Raw genomic sequence first — 16,529 nt, 5'->3', positions numbered from 1 at the left:
GATTTTATTATTGAAAATTGCATTATCATAATTTTTTATATTAATATGGAAACTTGTGCTGATATTATTTCATTGAGAATACTATTTCGTAAGAGATATGTGAAATAATCATTACAAGTTTCCAAATAAAGAAATAAGCGAATTTTTACGTTTTCTACCGAAGATATTCTTGACATTTGAATTAACATTCCTATGATGTGTGCAAAGCTCGATATTTTAATGAAGATAAGTAAAGCAGCGATTTAAAAATGCTTAAATAAATATATATTGTAAATACAAATTTAAAGCTTTTTTAGATAGTATAAAAAACAAGAAACGGACTAATGAGACAACTGCGCTTGGTTCTTTTTTTCTTTTGGTGTTTTATATTATTTATTAGATTAGAGTCTTTCTTTTCTTCTTTTTCTTATTTTTTAGATAGATTAAAATAGGCATTAAATTATCTTGCAATTTTGTTAATAATACGTATAAAAAAAAATTACTTCCTTATAAGCTGAATCTGAAATATTACTTTTGTTAATGAAAATGGTAAGATCGAAAAATGTCGCACTAAGTATCAGTCGTTATCTAGAGAGAACTTCTCTCTAATAGCAATGTATTGATTTATATTTTTATATATATGTATGTTACACTTCTTTTTTAATAATTCTATTGTTGGAACTTATGTTCAACCACATATGATTAATTACGTAACAGTATTAACAAACTTGCCGGTCTCGTAAGAAAATTGAACATTTCTTTTTTATCCGAGTTGTATTTATAATAATCTCTTATTCGGCTTAATTTTTATCAGATATTTCAATGTTTATAAAACTGCGAATGGTTATAATTGCATGATCCGAATAATGAGATTCAGAAAGGCTTTTTGGTCGTATATGGATAATTTACTATTAAGGAATATTTGTAAAATCGTCAACATACATAATTATCAATTATGACAATTTTATCTCGACATGGCATAAATTTTTATATTACTGCAATTTGTAAATATAAACAACAGAATGTATTCTGAGTGAGTACAGTGATAATGCAGCAAAAGGGTCTATTCTGATTTAAGTTCCTAACAAGCGAATAATATTGTAAAATATATGATTGCTAATGCATATATATAAAATTCTATAATAAAGTTGCAATAGATTAGATATGCAATATATGATAATTGCAACATGTATGTTCCTATATATATGCATATATAACATTAAAGTGTTATCTTATCACTTTATAATCTTCTTGTCTCATATAATTACCAATCAACGATGTGATTATATTTGATGCTGCCATCTTGGTTAAGAGAAAAAGATAATTTGATATGGTAACACAGTTCCGCTAAAAGGCAAAGTTTCGTTAAAATAAAACTGGCTAAATGGCACGAAAATAATCGTGACAAAGTAGTTTCAATCAATATTTTATATCTGACTGATTCTCAACTATGTGGATTAGGATTCACGCCCTTTTACAAACACAAAACTGTATCTTATACAAAAGTTCCATTATTTCATTCGTTATATTTCGCTCTTTATTTTTCAATTGTACCACTTAAAAACGATCCCTGTGCAAAATATTATGTGGTAACAAACAGGCCCTTTTGTCGTATGTTCACTGTAATGACATATAAGGAAACGAAAACTTAGCTATAGAGGTCATCATCCCCATCATCTTGAAAGGCTTGATCGCCTTGCGTGTTATCTTGAGCACCGCCTGCTCCACTTTGTGGAAATCTGCAAATATTTTTTTTCTTTTCTTTTTTTTTGTATATTGATAAAATCTATATATAAACTTTTTTACTAAGAATACATGTTTATGTATTATATCTTAAGTATATGCTATTCATAGAATTTTAAGGAATAAGTAACCTTATTCCTTAGTCTTTATTATTGTTATTCTGTTATTTGTTGCACACATGTATATGTTACTGTAAATATGATGAATTAATTATTATACATTATTATCGGTAATTATACATAATTATCAATACAGATAGTTAATGTGATAAATTTCATCAAAATAATCTTCTTTATCAATAATTTTATATAAATAAAATTTGTGAAATTATATATATATATATATTATATTTATATAATTAAATTATAATTATGAATATATTATATTTAATTATATAAAATATATTTTGTAATTATATAAAATTTATTAAACATATCAAAATCGCTGGTAATTATACATAATTGTCGAATATTATGCATAAGTAATCAAATTTACGATAACATATACAAGGTGTCTCAAAGCCCGCTTGATAACGCTCGTGACGTAGTACGCTTAATAAAGGAGTTATTATTGAGTAAAATCAATCAGTCTGGTCAATCAGCGCCGACTTTTAGCCGGACGTACGTCAGTGAACCGCCCGTCTGTTAGTGTTCGTCGCCTAGCGACGAAGCGCTCACGCACATTACCAGGCGCGCGGCTAAAGATCGACGCTGAGATTGGCCAGATTTTACTCAATAATAACTCCTTTATTAAGCGTTATAGAAAAAAATGTTACAGGACTTTTCTATTCAATTTACTGTGCTCTACTTGCTCACGAGCGTTATCAAAGATGCTTTGGGATACCCTGTATATGCAAATCAGAATTTTAAAAAACTTACCTGAAATTAGTTCCGAATCCTCGAGATTGTTGAAGCGTTTGTGCAAACATCTCATATTTGCGAATATCATTGTCAGATACTGAACGACGCGCAAACCTCATGGCTTCCTCAAAGTGAGCTCGCGTTATTTCTGGTACAGGATCATCCTCATCCATCTATAATAAGCGAGCAGTAGAAATCTTAGAATTTAGGAATAATGTACATATATCGATAATTATTTTTACCCGAATTCAACTATTTTACTTTTTATATATAACTGCATATATTTTTTAATATTGGAGCTACATAAAAGGTAATTATTATTATCACAAAGGGAAACTTTTTTTCTTGCAATCGAAAATATTGTATAATTATAAGATTTGTCATGAAAATAAAAGCTGACTAACAAAATTCTCTCTACCATTAATATGAAGCAATACGTCGAGTGCTGATTCAGATATGACTCATACAAATGATACAACAAAAATGAATCTTTAAAATAAAGCAATTTAAAAATGTTTCGAAATAAAAAAAAAAATGTTTTTAAGATACTTACATCCATAGAAACAGATGGATTACTAGCTCGTTCTTTTTCCCTACGAATTTCAGTTTCGATGCACTGTCTAATGGCAAGCTTACATGCGCGCTGGCAGATTTCTGTAAGGTCAGCACCAGAGAATCCATGTGTGACTTTGGCTATATAGCTTAAGTCTACATCCTAATAAAAAAAAGAATTTTCTTTTTTAAGTAATGACTAAAAATCGTAAGTAAAATTATCAATATATAACAATAAACATCATATATATATATATCATTCCAAAATAGTCGAACTTGTATTTTTTATACAAATTTATGCATATTACATTAGAGTTATTACCTTAGCTACGGGCGATTTGCGGAGGTTAGCGCGGAATATCGCTTCTCGGGATTTCTCGTCTGGTAGTGGTATATAAATCAATTGATCTAATCTACCGGGTCGTAAAATTGCTGGATCGATGATATCGGGACGATTTGTCGCTCCTATAATAAATACATTCTTCTTCGCGCCCATACCATCCATTTCTGTTAATATTTGATTTATCACACGATCTGCCGCACCACCAGCATCTCCGACAGTGCCTCCACGAGACTTCGCGATAGAATCAAGTTCGTCGAAAAACAATACACAAGGAGCAGCTGATCTTGCCTGAAATAATTCACCGTTAAATAATTATCTTAAATTAATTATATATTAAAAATTATGAGAATGCTGACCTTATCAAAGACATCTCTAACGTTAGCTTCTGATTCTCCAAACCACATAGTCAATAATTCAGGACCCTTGACAGAAATGAAATTCGCTTGACACTCGTTAGCGATTGCTTTGGCTAATAGCGTCTTGCCACAACCAGGTGGACCATAAAATAGTACGCCTCTTGACGGTTGCATACCGAATTTCAAAAATTTATCAGGATGCTCCACTGGATACTGCATGATAAAAATACACATTAAACGTGTCATTTAAAACTCGTATGTTTCGCATTTCTTACCTGCACCAATTCTTGTAACTCCATTTTAACATTTTGTAAACCTCCAATATCATCCCAAGTAACTGTCGGCACTTCCACGATTGTTTCGCGTAAAGCACTCGGACTGCTTTTCGTCATTGCGTACTTTAACAGAAATATACTTTCATTTAGAAAGTTACACAAATTGCGTGAATTAATTTAATATAGAAGAGAGATAATAACTCACCTTAAAGTTTTCCATAGTTACTGCAAGAGAAGACAGAACCTCTGCATCTATATGATCGTCCTCTAAATCAATAAGATCCATCTTTTCGCGAATCTGTTGAAGAGCTGCTTCAGAACATAAAGATGCTAAATCAGCGCCAACGTGTCCATGAGTTTCCGCAGCAATCTAAATTTATATATATTTTGTTATATTGCATCAACTATATAAAATATAATCATTTTATTCTTTTAGAAGTAATATGTGAAAATAAATGATATGCATACCTCTTCCAAATCAACATCATCGGCAAGTTTCATATTTTTCGTGTGGATTCTTAAAATTTCCAACCGACCAGTAGCATCTGGTATACCGATGTCAATTTCTCTATCGAAACGCCCGAATCGGCGCAATGCACCGTCGATACTATTCGGTCGATTAGTAGCTGCCATTACAATCACATGGGAACTTTGTTTCATGCCGTCCATTAGCGTTAATAATTGTGACACTATACGTCTCTCAACCTCACCATGTGTCTATAAATCAAGAAAAAATATGATTTCCATTTTACATGTCATTTAAAAAAAAAAAGGATAAGTTCGACTTGACAAACCTTTTCACGTTTTGGCGCAATAGCATCCAGTTCATCGATGAATATAATTGCCGGAGAATTTTTCTCGGCTTCCTCAAATGCCTTCCGCAAATTACTTTCAGATTCACCAGCCAGCTTGCTCATAATTTCAGGACCTATACAAGAAAAGAGGAAACTTTAAGTCTTATACTTTTTATAATCAAAAATTAAGGGTCTAATGATGAAAATCACTAAAATAATAAAAGCTTATAAAGACCCAAATCTGGTTATGTGCATATAATTTGATAAAAATCAATCAAAAAGTTACAAAATACATATGTTTTGATTCTCATCTGAATCTTTTTCAATGTGTAATAGAATTAGAAAATTAAAAACTAAACCAAGAAACGAAAAACCTAAATGGGTCAATCCTTTTATTTATGTGATATTATCCTGGCAGCAATCAGATAATATACCATTTATAAGAAAGAAAAATGCTCCGGTTTCGTTTGCTACAGCACGAGCAATAAGAGTCTTTCCTGTTCCAGGTGGCCCGTACAACAATATACCACGTGGTGGTTTAACACCGATAGCTTTGAATAAAGATGGATGTCGTAGAGGTAATTCTACCATTTCCTTAATTTGTGCCAACTGTTTACGAACGCCGCCGATATCATCGTAACCAACAGCATTCAATGCTTCCTCTTCCTCCTACAAAGAAAGACTTTTTATTTTCTGCATCCACATTGAAAATATTATAAAATATTACATATTTTACTGACCTCTCGTTTAATCGGATCACCTTCACAATGTATCACTGTGTCAGGTGCCACAATGCAAAAAGGTCCTGGATCAGTTTCCACTACTTTGAATTCCACAGCACGCATTCCTCCTCGTATAATGAAATTGTCATCTTTATGTATAGGACGATACGCTTCTAAGAAGTACGGCTTTAAATATACCTCAAATAGATTTCTGTAAATAGTGCATAGGATTTATATATATATATATATATATATATATATATATATATATATTGTACTTATATTTAGAAAAATTGTATCATATAATTAAAAGTATACAAAAAAAATTGTTTTATAAAAAAATCAATTATTATTTTCTAATAATTAGATATTTCAAAATATCTCATTTTAGAATTGTTGATTACTCAAGCCTCATAACATACATATAAATATAAGATAATTAAATTTTGTTCAATTTACCCAGTAAGACCATCAACAGTGTCGTCCATCGGCAATACGTGAATACGCTTTCCATACTTGACTTCTGGACATGCTTGAACGGAAACAACATCGCTCAGGCGTACACGCAAGTTGTTTCTGACAACTCGGTTCATACGAATTTTTTCATCTGGGCAAGTATCATCAGAAAGTACAATACATACTGTTTCTTTACGCCTTTTGCCCTTCAGCAAAACAGTATCTCCACGAAACAATTGTAACTCATCCATTTTTGCCTGAGAAAGTGCCACCACAGAATTGTCATCTGCAATAGCTTCATCGACCAACAGTCTATTTGGCCTATCCTTCTTACGAAGAATAGCAGTTGCCAAATCTTCACCACTGCAATCAGAAAAATATTAATTATATATCAAATATAGATTTTAATGTATAAAAATAATATATATACACATACATACATGATATATTATTATAATATATATTACATTATTCTTTTTCATGTATGTATATAATATTCTATATATCTTACGAGTAAAAATAAATTTATATTTAAAATTTTTTATTAGGCGTTAGCCATAGTATACGCTTATAAATAAAAGATAGAATTCTTTTGTCAATGCGGTTAATTTTGATGAAAACAATTTTAAAGATCATTGTCAGAAGAAAACCTTTAAAATTCTTTTTATTAATCTATCAAAAAATTTTTTTCTCAATTAAAAATATGTTGATAGAAATTGAAAAAATAATTAATATTATTAAAATAATATTAAATGTACATAAAATACAAATATAAATTATAGTAAAAATTATTTGCCTCCATAATCATAATTTTCATATCAGAGATTACGATACATGAAATTAACGATTTCCGTATTGTACAATGGTGTCATTAATGCAATCGTTAATATTTCTTTCTTGTCATTTAGTTCGTACAAAGCCATAATCGGCAAAAAAATTGATAAGCGTGATTCGCCAGTCAGTAAAAATCATAATTTTCAAATTATCGGGAAGTGCGAGCAGAGTAAAATCCATGTTTCGTCGCGCAATATTATAACACGTAACATCATGCAGGCCGTGACGAACGCAGATATTCAGGAAAACAAAGCGTCGCGTCGACATGATGACATCGTGAAATTGAGAGAGTCGTCTCGTGTTTTGCATTTTACCTATGCATGTGCTTTGCGATTTTTCAATTATAAGAAATCGATGATGAAAATCATCCTATGTATACTGTCTCGCCAAACTTTTACAATTTTTCCTTACCTTTTCGGATCACTCATCGTTTAACTTTTGATCAACGTAGAGAAATACAAGTATGGACACTCGATGTCGGCACCTTTCGATCTGTGGCTGTGGCTGTGGCTAGTCCAGTTGTAGAAAGATAGCGCGAGACATTCCACTGGCAGGGCTTTCCGCGCGCATGCGTGAGTGACGTTAACGTCCACGTGATTAGCTTCAGTCTATTTGCAGTGCTTAAGGCTCGTGCGCACAGAACGCGACAACGCTTGCCGAGCGGCAAATGACAACGAGATAACCAATCAATCTTTAACTCTTATGAAAAAGTTATAAATTGATTGGCTATCGGGTCATCTTTCGCGGCGCAGCAAGTTGCCGGCGTTCCGTACGCAGATATAACCTATTATTTGCAGGGTTGAGTAACGCGTTACTTGTAACGCCGTTACCGTTACAGTTACTTTTTTTCGGTAACTGTAACGGTAATGGCGTTACAAATTTTATTTGTAACGGAAAAAGTAACTTCGTTACATTTTTCGGTAACGAGTAACGAATTTAACAGTTACTTTTATCGTTACTTTTTTCAAATTTTTTGATTTATTTAAGATATTATTCTTGCTATTGTGCGTGATAAAATTTTTATCTTAACCGTAAAGCCGTAAGCAAATCGACCAATTAGCATTCTTATTATGTTGTAAAAATGCTTGAATGTGATTGATCAACTTATGGCTCTTGCAGACCAGTGCGATGACGCGACGCGCGATATCCAATGAGAGCTTTATCTTTTCGGAAAAGCAGAGCTCTCATTTACTACCAGTTCTAAGTACCTTGCAACGAAAATTAGAAAATCTCAATAAATCTGACCTTATAGATTGCCATTCATTAGTTGAAGCTATTCAGCAAGGTTTAAATAAAAGGTAACTTATTAATTTGATTAATACATATGTTATTTAATTTTAAATAAGGATTTAATTGAAAAATATTATTTTATTTTAAACTATTGATTCAAAAGTATTAATTTCAATAAAACAAACAATGTCGCTTAATTTACTATATTTGATTTTAGATTTCGTACAATATTTGAAACAGAAGAAATAATAATAGCAGCATGTTTACATCCAAAATTTAAGTTAAACTGGTTAACCGGAGAAAAAAGAAAACGTGCTGAAAATTACTTGGAGGATTTATTGGGAATTCGATCAACTGAAAATTCTTCAAAAGCTGGAAAATCTGACGATCACGATGATTTTTTCATTTTTGAGCAAAAAACGGTGCAAAATGAATCTGAACAAGAAGAATTGCAACGGTTTTTAAAATCAAATAATTGTAATATAGAAATGTTAAACGACTATCCAAAACTTAAAAAACTTTTTATTAAATATAATACAGCTCTACCAAGCAGTGCATCTGTAGAAAGAATGTTTAGCATCGGTGGCTCTGTATTAACAGCACAAAGAGGGCATTTAAATGATGATACTATGGAGCAACAAATTTTATTAAAAATTAATAAAGAATTTCGATAAAATTTAATCATTTATTTTGTAATAAACCTTGAATGAAATCTTGCTTACAATCTTTTAAAAGTTTTTCTTATGCCAAATAATTTATTAGTTTGTATTGTAAAAAAGTAACGGAAATTGTAACGACTCGTTACTTTTTAGTAACTGTAACGGTAACGAGTTACTTTTTAGAAAAAATAACGGTAACGGTAACGAGTTACTTTTATAAAGTAACTTTCCCAACCCTGATTATTTGTGCGTATAACGTCCCTAAAAAAAAAAAACCTATATTGCCTGACCATGTGAAACGTTCCAAAACTCATCAAAGAAAAATCTTCGATATCTTTTTGCTGTCGAATGCGTATGGGACTTTAGTTTACGTCCCGCATAATCTACGTAGAACCAGAGGCCAAGAATATAAACACCTGTCAAATCGATTTGCAATGGCCGGAATTAAAGGTTATTTAGTGCACTCTTGAATCATTTTTTTGCGGCGGTCGCTATCGTACAGAATCTTTAAAAATGTCATCATCCCGTGAAGAATTTGCGCGAAAGACGCAATATCAATTATCAAAACATAACCTTATCCGTTCCGCTGTTGTCACTGTTTGACATTTGCACAAACATGATTTTCTTAATTGTCAAATTTCGTAACTTAATTTAAGAGCAATGTATCGTCCTTTTAATATTGATCGGGAAAAGGGTCTATTATGATTCCCTTAATGTATTAATACTAATTTCATCGAATGAAAGTTATAATCCAGGAAAGCTTTGCACGCGGGAGGAGGGAAATCGTAATACTATTTCATCTGTACTTATGAACTTATTCATTTTTTAAAACACAGATCGTTTATTGTTGCACGATAAATTTATCAGCACAGACATCTGAAAATCAAAATTGAACATGCAATAATACCTTATTCAATTATATTGTACATATATAAATTTAATTAGTGCTATCTAATGTATGATAATTAATTATATATTTTTTCTTATTTCATGGGATTTTCTCTTCACGATTTGTTCATCCTCAAAATAGCGTAAGTATGTTTGTATAAGCAATCGGAAAAAAAAAATTTTTCTTACAATTTATTATTTAACCAATATAAGATAAGTTCAATCAAAATTTCTTTTGATGTTTAACAAGAAAGAATTGCATTATACAAGGATAACAAGAAAATATATAATTATTACAGATTAGTACTGCTAGCATTTGCTGGTTCTATTGGAATGACATTTGTCATTCTTGGCTGTGCATTACCAATATACAAGTAAGAATATTTTCCTATTTAACTGATTTGTCTTAAATACGCACAACTTAAGACGTAATATATTATAACTTGTACAATTTTTAGAGTATGGTGGCCATTTTTTGTCGTTTTGTTCTATATACTGGCACCTATCCCAACCATAATAGCACGTCGTTACACAGATGATTCAGGAAGCAATAGTAATCCATGTTTAGAATTGGCAATATTTATTACAATGGGATTTGTGGTATCATCCTTTGCTCTTCCAATCGTGTTGGCACGATCTCCAGTGGATCAGCCTGTAGTATGTTATATTGTTCATATATATTTTATTACATATATATTTTTTTTTTATACAAAAAATTTATCACAATATTAATTGTTAACTCAACATTTTATCCAGAAACTTTGTATGATAAACTTTATGTCTCTCTAAACATGAGTGAATTCGTTACTGATCGATAAGAAGAGCTAATACATCTCCAGTTAATAATTGTGTTAAAATAATTGCAACTCATTAAGTGTTATTAATTGAGAGTAGATGAGTACTTTGGTTCTTTGAATAGTTAAAACATAAAGACTATTTATATTTACAGATACAATGGGGAGCTTGTTACCTGACATTAGCAGGTAATATTGTTGTGTATTCAACTCTAGTCGGATTTTTCATAACCTTTGATCAAGATGATACCGATTATAACATGTGGTGAGGCACTATTACATCGTACTTATAATGATAAAAATGTAAGTAATGTATCAATTGGTTTTTATTCTGGAAAAAAAAAACAATATATTTAAAACATATATACTAAAGTTGATATGACATTAAGTATCAATGAAATAAATTCATTATTTTCTAAAACCTCACCTGTTTATTCTCGATATAAAAAGCTTGTTTTATATATAAGACTTGTGTGACTCATTAAGAATATATTACTCTTATTAATATATATCATAGCGTGTGTAAAATTCTTTCAGGTTTTTTATGAGATTAAAGGAAAAAATCAATCATGCGGTGCACTGACTGAAAGCTATATACTGATTATAAATTGCTATAAATTTATTATATACACAATTTATATAATATAAATCTAATATGGATACTCTTCTATATTGATGCTGCAAGAAAAAAAATAGTATAGTGCACTAATAATAGAACGTGTCAATGACACTATGCTATTTGTCGATTGATAAACAAACATTGGAATTTCTCAGATTTTCCACTAGTTACAAAATAGCAAGAATGCATTTGGTGTTTTAGATTTTTCGTATGAGACTATTCAGGATAACCTGAAACGCAACAATGCGAGAATGATGAAAATATTTTTTATTTAATCTAAGTCTTTCATAATAATAATAATAATAATAATAATAATAATAATAATAATAATAATAATAATAATAATAATAATGGTAATAAAGCTACAGTTTATTACTTCATCTTATCTTTTCAATCATACCTTTGAAACTAGTCAGAAATGTTCCTGACACAAATTGGATATTTATTCGGTATTATTTTAGTTTCTTCATATATATATATACTTTTTTATTTTAAGTAAGCTTTACAAGCCACTACACATTATATATATACTAATAATAAAAAATATTTGTAAAGAAATTAAGTTTATTTTTTTATATAATATCAAATATGTCCATTTGAAATATTATCGATAAAATGTTGAATTTTTTTCTCATACACATTTTTTGAATAATTTGAATAATGAATGTTATGCTATTTGAAGCCGGAAATAATAATTTCTAATATGATAATTCCTATATATATATGGGTTAAAAAAAAAACTTGGATGTCAGTTTGATCGCAATATAGGAATTATTATTTCCGGCTTCAAATGGCATAACATTCATAATTCAAATTATTCAAAAAATGTGTATGAGAAGAAAATTCAAAATTTTATATATAATAGTTATTTAGATTTAATTAGTGTTAAATTATTCAGCCTTTACACATATACGTGCATATATTTTAGACTTTATAAAAAAGTGGAGATTTTTAAAAGAACTTTTCAAGAACTGTTTTGAAGATATTTTTGTACGTTGAAATATTTTAGTCATATTTATAGGTTCAATATCAAATTGGATCTGTATAAATAAAAATTCGATCATGTTCTATATATGGATCATGGCGCGAAGAGATTCAAATTTATATCCAAATCCCTATGCAAATAATAAATTAATTGAATAAATTACTTTAAATCTCCTTAAAACCAAAGATCAAATATAATCATAGAGAAATCTATTTCGGTTCTTTTCTTAAGATATATTCTTAAAGTATTCGTAAAGTTATATTTTTAGAAATTTTTAAAGATTCGTGTGTGGAGAAAAATTAGCTAGGTTAGAAAAACAATTAAATTATCATATATATATATATAATTTTTTTTAGCACTAGTATCGTTAGATCGTGTTTAATAAAAAAAAAAAAACTATTTATTTATTCAAACACAAGAGATTACGATTATAAATTTTGAAAAATCATAGAGAGAGATTCTCATGAGAACCTTATTGATGTTGATTGATGTATCATTAGAATTGGACAAAAAGATGTCGAATGATATCGAAATGACGTATAAAATATGATCAGTAAACTTTATATTATACTATATAGAATTCTGGATATAATAGAATATATAGAACAAACGGTATGTAATTGATTTTATATACACACATTAAATTTTATAGAGCAGATCTTTTAGTAGAAAATTATAACCATATATATAATCATTATCCATCACTATGTAAATTTTTTGTTTTACATCGAGGTGTTTTATCTAATCGCATATCTGTATCGAATCATTTCCAGAAATTATGGTGTAGAAAAATCTATATTTAATATTTCTTTTCATTACTAATATTAAGAGTGGCTATTAAGAATGATCATTATTGAACAATGCTGCTCTGTTTTTACAAGAATAATTAGACATATTTTGACAAAAAGTGAGTATATTTTACAACATACAAGTGATATTTTATAATGCACCCTCTTATAAAATTTCTTTTTTTTTATTCTAGAACGCAGTTGAAAAAAAACATATATTAATTGCATAGAAATGTCTCCAGTAATTCAAAAAGTAAAACTTTCCACATCTGATCAATATATCCAAATGCAGCAACTATTGCCAATTAAATTTGCACGTAAGTATAGCTTATAAGTATTTGATTTTCAAAATTGTTAATGCAAATAAACATAAAATAGAATATTATATCTTCCAGGAGAAAATGAAACAAATAGAATATCAAATGCTATGAATGCTATCATTCCGTATGCTACTTTAAGAATGCACAGTATTAATCAATTGTCTAATGAAGAGTGTGCTAATGCAATTGCTAATCATCTGCAATCAAGTAATAAATTTATGCAGAATGATCCTACATCAGAGCGATTCAGGATGGAAACATTAAGAGCAATGCCACAATGTCTTATTGTAAAGAAATCTGTTAAGTCACAGCTATTGGCGATTATTAATCGAAAGTCAAAGAAAAAATCGATTAGTTATTGGAAATGGGTCAAATATAACATTAGTTTAAAATTTGCAAAGGTAATACTGCTAATTTTAGAAGTCATTATTTCTGTTATAAAATTAATAAACCAAATAGAGTTAAATTGTTTGAGCACAGATTGGGGTAATAATGCAGAACAACTTATTGACAATGAAATTGTGGCATCAAACAATAAAAACCATTGAAAGTCACAATGGAAATGGCATAGCAATATATTTTAAATTTTTGAGATGGTTGTTTTTTCTCAACATAATTTCCTGCATTTTAAGGTATATGCTTTTTTATTTCATAGGATTATAATAAAAGTATATTAACAATAAATTTGAACTACTTTAAAATTATTTGAAATTAAAAGATAGGATTTTTGAGAAAATGATTATAATTTTGATTGCTGTTTGGTATTAATAAAAATAGTATTTTATATGTGTTTTTCTTATATTAAATGAAAAAAAAAATTAATGAATATTTTATGTTCACAGCATATTTTTTATTGTACTACCACAATCATTGAATCAAACACATATACCAAATAATGTTAAAGTATTAGACTTCTTAACAGGCAGTGTAAGTGCAATTATATTATAAGTAGCATGTATTTTTTTAAATATGATGCACATATCACATCTTGGTTTGCAGGGCTCTTTGTCTCACACAATAATGTATTATGGTTTTTATTCCAATGGCACAGTAAACACATTATTTGGGACCAAATATAGCATTCCATCTGCCTATTTCCTAACGCTGCTTTTTTGTTACACAGTTATTTTTATTATACTTTCTGTTAAGTATGTAATCAAATTTAATCATTTTAAACACTAAAATATTAAGCTTTGAATATTCTTTCACTATTTGTGACAATAATAATAATACATTCTTTTTCAGAATTATATCTTCTTATAGAAAATCTTACATTGAAACACGTGGAAAAGTGCACGATTTATATAGTAACAAAATATTTTGTGGATGGGATTTTAATATATCTTTACCAAAAACTGCTGCTTTACAATCAGCATCTATTTACAAAGAATTGGAGAAATTGTTAGCAGAAACGAGACAACACGCGCGTTTACATTGGCTTGACAAGTTTTTGCTAATTATAATGCAACTTAGTGTAACAATTATTATTATGTTTATAATTTGTGGTGCTGGTGCATTTGTTTGGCTACTATTGCAACATTATAAGATAGGAGCATCCAGAAACATTTCAGTGATGATTGTACCAATAATTATTACCATTATGATTCATATCTTTCCAGCAATTATTTCCTATTTAGTGAGTATCTACATTTTCTCTATTATAAAAATAATCTTAATTAAATTATAATAAAATGTGCAACTATATAGTACAAATAATTATAATATTAATATCTCTCTCTTTAGGTATCACTGGAACACTATAACAATAAACGCACGGAACTTTACATAACAGTTATTAGGAATCACACAGTTGCTGCGATAATAATTGGTACCTTGTTTGCGTTCTGGATAATCAACAGTACATCACATTGTTGGCAAACGGGCTTAGGAGAAGAAATTTATCGACTTATCATAGTGGATTTCATCGCTTCCATATGTGGAATATGTTTGCTATTTACACGTTCCATGTTGTATAAGAGATTGCCGACGAAAATCGGCAGACCGAAATTTGATGTCGCTCGCAATACATTGAATCTTATATACAATCAGATACTCTTTTGGATGAGTTTCTATTTTAGTCCGATGATGTCTTTCATAATTGTGATAAAGTTGATCTTCACGTTTTATATAAAGAGATACGAGTTGAAAAAATGCTATCAACAGTCATCGCAGCTTTGTCGGGCGGCGCAAACGCAAACTCTGTTCTTGGCTCTTGCGTTTATTGACATGATCGTCGTGTTGCTTACAATAGGATATATCATTACGAATGTGGAAAGTGACGACTGTGGACCGTTCAGAAATTATTCTCACACTTGGGATTTTATCGTCGATGGGATGTTATCATTAAAAAGAGATAGCACATTTTGGAGTGTTATATCAGAACTTGTCAGACCGGTAACTGGTGCTGCAATATTGATCGGCATGTGGTAAATATCTCACTAGTATTATCATGGTACCATATATATTCATATTGTTATATAAAATAAGATATAGATATTTATTCATTATTTTTCTTGAAGTATTACGGTGTACTGTTTGCGAGCAAAAACACAAGCGAGTAAAGAAATGTTGCAAATTTTGTCCAACATGCTTCTTCTGCAATCTCAAGATAAACAATTTCTCATGAAAAGTTTCACTAAATTTGCCAATGAACGTAAGTCACTATGTAAGTTATGATTATATTTATATAGTTATTGATAACAAATTATTTACATTTCCATTTTTATTAGATACTTTTGTTCATAGCGAGATTAATCTTACCCAATGTGCTAAATCTGAGCAAAATCATGGAAATGAAGAAATTATATTGTCTCGCCGACGTAATTTACCATCGACCAGTTTCGAAGAGAGATTATAGATAATAATATATATACTAATTGACAATTTGATTGGAAATTGTCAATACATTAGAAATTGATAAGATATTTTCTTATAGTTATATGTATGTTTATAGAGATATCATTTTAAAATATTTTTGCTTTTACAAATTTAAACATCTAAAATTGTGCCACGTGTGTATGTGATAAAATAAGAACATATTTTTAATATAAGAAATTTTTATGATAGTATAAAAATAGGCGTAAATATTCGTGTAACGATATATTTATCAAATTGAGGGGAGAAAGGAAATACTCTCTATATATATATGTATGAACAGATATTTTATATTTTTATATTATGGCATATACAGAATATTCGTAAATTTCTACGAGTTTATATCTTTTCCAATAATTCCCGCGTCGTTGTCATAGTAACGTGATATAAATATATGTAACGTATTAGGTATGAGTTAAGAAGGCATAACTTCATATATATTTGTTATTCGACACTTT

General features: G+C 29.5%; 3 protein-coding genes across 5 annotated transcripts; 2 read left to right on the top strand and 1 right to left on the bottom strand.

Annotated features, from left to right (window-relative positions):
• Positions 1-389: 389 nt before the first annotated feature.
• Positions 390-7,425, bottom strand: Ter94 (transitional endoplasmic reticulum ATPase TER94). The gene is made up of 13 exons (XM_070310905.1): positions 7,326-7,425; positions 6,084-6,443; positions 5,643-5,835; positions 5,337-5,571; positions 4,903-5,036; positions 4,577-4,825; positions 4,314-4,478; positions 4,109-4,231; positions 3,834-4,046; positions 3,457-3,765; positions 3,136-3,297; positions 2,601-2,755; positions 390-1,718 (listed from the first exon to the last, which is right to left on the bottom strand). The coding sequence occupies exons 1-13, from the start codon at positions 7,340-7,342 to the stop codon at positions 1,628-1,630; spliced, it is 2,406 nt and encodes an 801-aa protein (XP_070167006.1). The 5' UTR covers positions 7,343-7,425; the 3' UTR covers positions 390-1,627.
• Positions 7,426-9,775: 2,350 nt separating this feature from the next.
• On the top strand, positions 9,776-11,587 carry LOC138941143 (leptin receptor overlapping transcript-like 1). The gene is made up of 5 exons (XM_070310529.1): positions 9,776-9,834; positions 9,991-10,065; positions 10,150-10,348; positions 10,641-10,788; positions 11,023-11,587. The coding sequence occupies exons 1-4, from the start codon at positions 9,794-9,796 to the stop codon at positions 10,752-10,754; spliced, it is 429 nt and encodes a 142-aa protein (XP_070166630.1). The 5' UTR covers positions 9,776-9,793; the 3' UTR covers positions 10,755-10,788; positions 11,023-11,587.
• A 1,280-nt stretch (positions 11,588-12,867) lies between these two features.
• LOC138941108 (transmembrane channel-like protein 5) lies at positions 12,868-16,319 on the top strand. 3 transcript variants are annotated; one of them, XM_070310469.1, is made up of 10 exons: positions 12,868-12,996; positions 13,072-13,194; positions 13,273-13,598; positions 13,678-13,829; positions 14,040-14,124; positions 14,197-14,345; positions 14,443-14,833; positions 14,941-15,623; positions 15,717-15,850; positions 15,943-16,319. In XM_070310469.1, exons 2-10 carry the CDS (start codon positions 13,110-13,112, stop codon positions 16,056-16,058), a joined length of 2,121 nt encoding a protein of 706 aa, XP_070166570.1. In that variant the 5' UTR covers positions 12,868-12,996; positions 13,072-13,109; the 3' UTR covers positions 16,059-16,319. The 3 variants fall into 3 exon arrangements, with proteins under 3 accessions (XP_070166570.1, XP_070166569.1, XP_070166571.1); XM_070310468.1 differs by having other exon boundaries at positions 15,927-16,319; XM_070310470.1 differs by lacking the exons at positions 12,868-12,996; positions 13,072-13,194 and having other exon boundaries at positions 13,514-13,598; positions 13,657-13,829; positions 15,927-16,319.
• Positions 16,320-16,529: the final 210 nt, after the last annotated feature.

This window comes from Polyergus mexicanus, unplaced genomic scaffold, assembly GCF_030449975.1.
Source record: "Polyergus mexicanus isolate NDT 795.1 unplaced genomic scaffold, iyPolMexi1.0 SCAF_18, whole genome shotgun sequence".
Taxonomy (NCBI): Eukaryota; Metazoa; Arthropoda; class Insecta; order Hymenoptera; family Formicidae; genus Polyergus; species Polyergus mexicanus.
This window is presented reverse-complemented; position numbering and strand designations above follow the sequence as displayed.

Bases quoted from the DNA above. Each gene is read 5' to 3' on its own strand.
- Ter94 (XM_070310905.1), bottom strand. The intron at 4,826-4,902 runs GTTTGTCAAGTC...CTTGATTTATAG, and splicing joins TTGCGCCAAAACGTGAAAAG to ACACATGGTGAGGTTGAGAG. The intron at 3,766-3,833 runs GTCAGCATTCTC...GAATTATTTCAG, and splicing joins TTAGAGATGTCTTTGATAAG to GCAAGATCAGCTGCTCCTTG.
- LOC138941143 (XM_070310529.1), top strand. From the start codon at position 9,794: ATGGGATTTTCTCTTCACGATTTGTTCATCCTCAAAATAGC. The intron at 9,835-9,990 runs GTAAGTATGTTT...TAATTATTACAG, and splicing joins TTGTTCATCCTCAAAATAGC to ATTAGTACTGCTAGCATTTG. The intron at 10,349-10,640 runs GTATGTTATATT...TTATATTTACAG, and splicing joins CTCCAGTGGATCAGCCTGTA to ATACAATGGGGAGCTTGTTA.
- LOC138941108 (XM_070310468.1), top strand. From the start codon at position 13,110: ATGTCTCCAGTAATTCAAAAAGTAAAACTTTCCACATCTGATCAATAT. The intron at 13,195-13,272 runs GTAAGTATAGCT...TATATCTTCCAG, and splicing joins ATTGCCAATTAAATTTGCAC to GAGAAAATGAAACAAATAGA. The intron at 15,624-15,716 runs GTAAATATCTCA...TTTTTCTTGAAG, and splicing joins GCAATATTGATCGGCATGTG to TATTACGGTGTACTGTTTGC.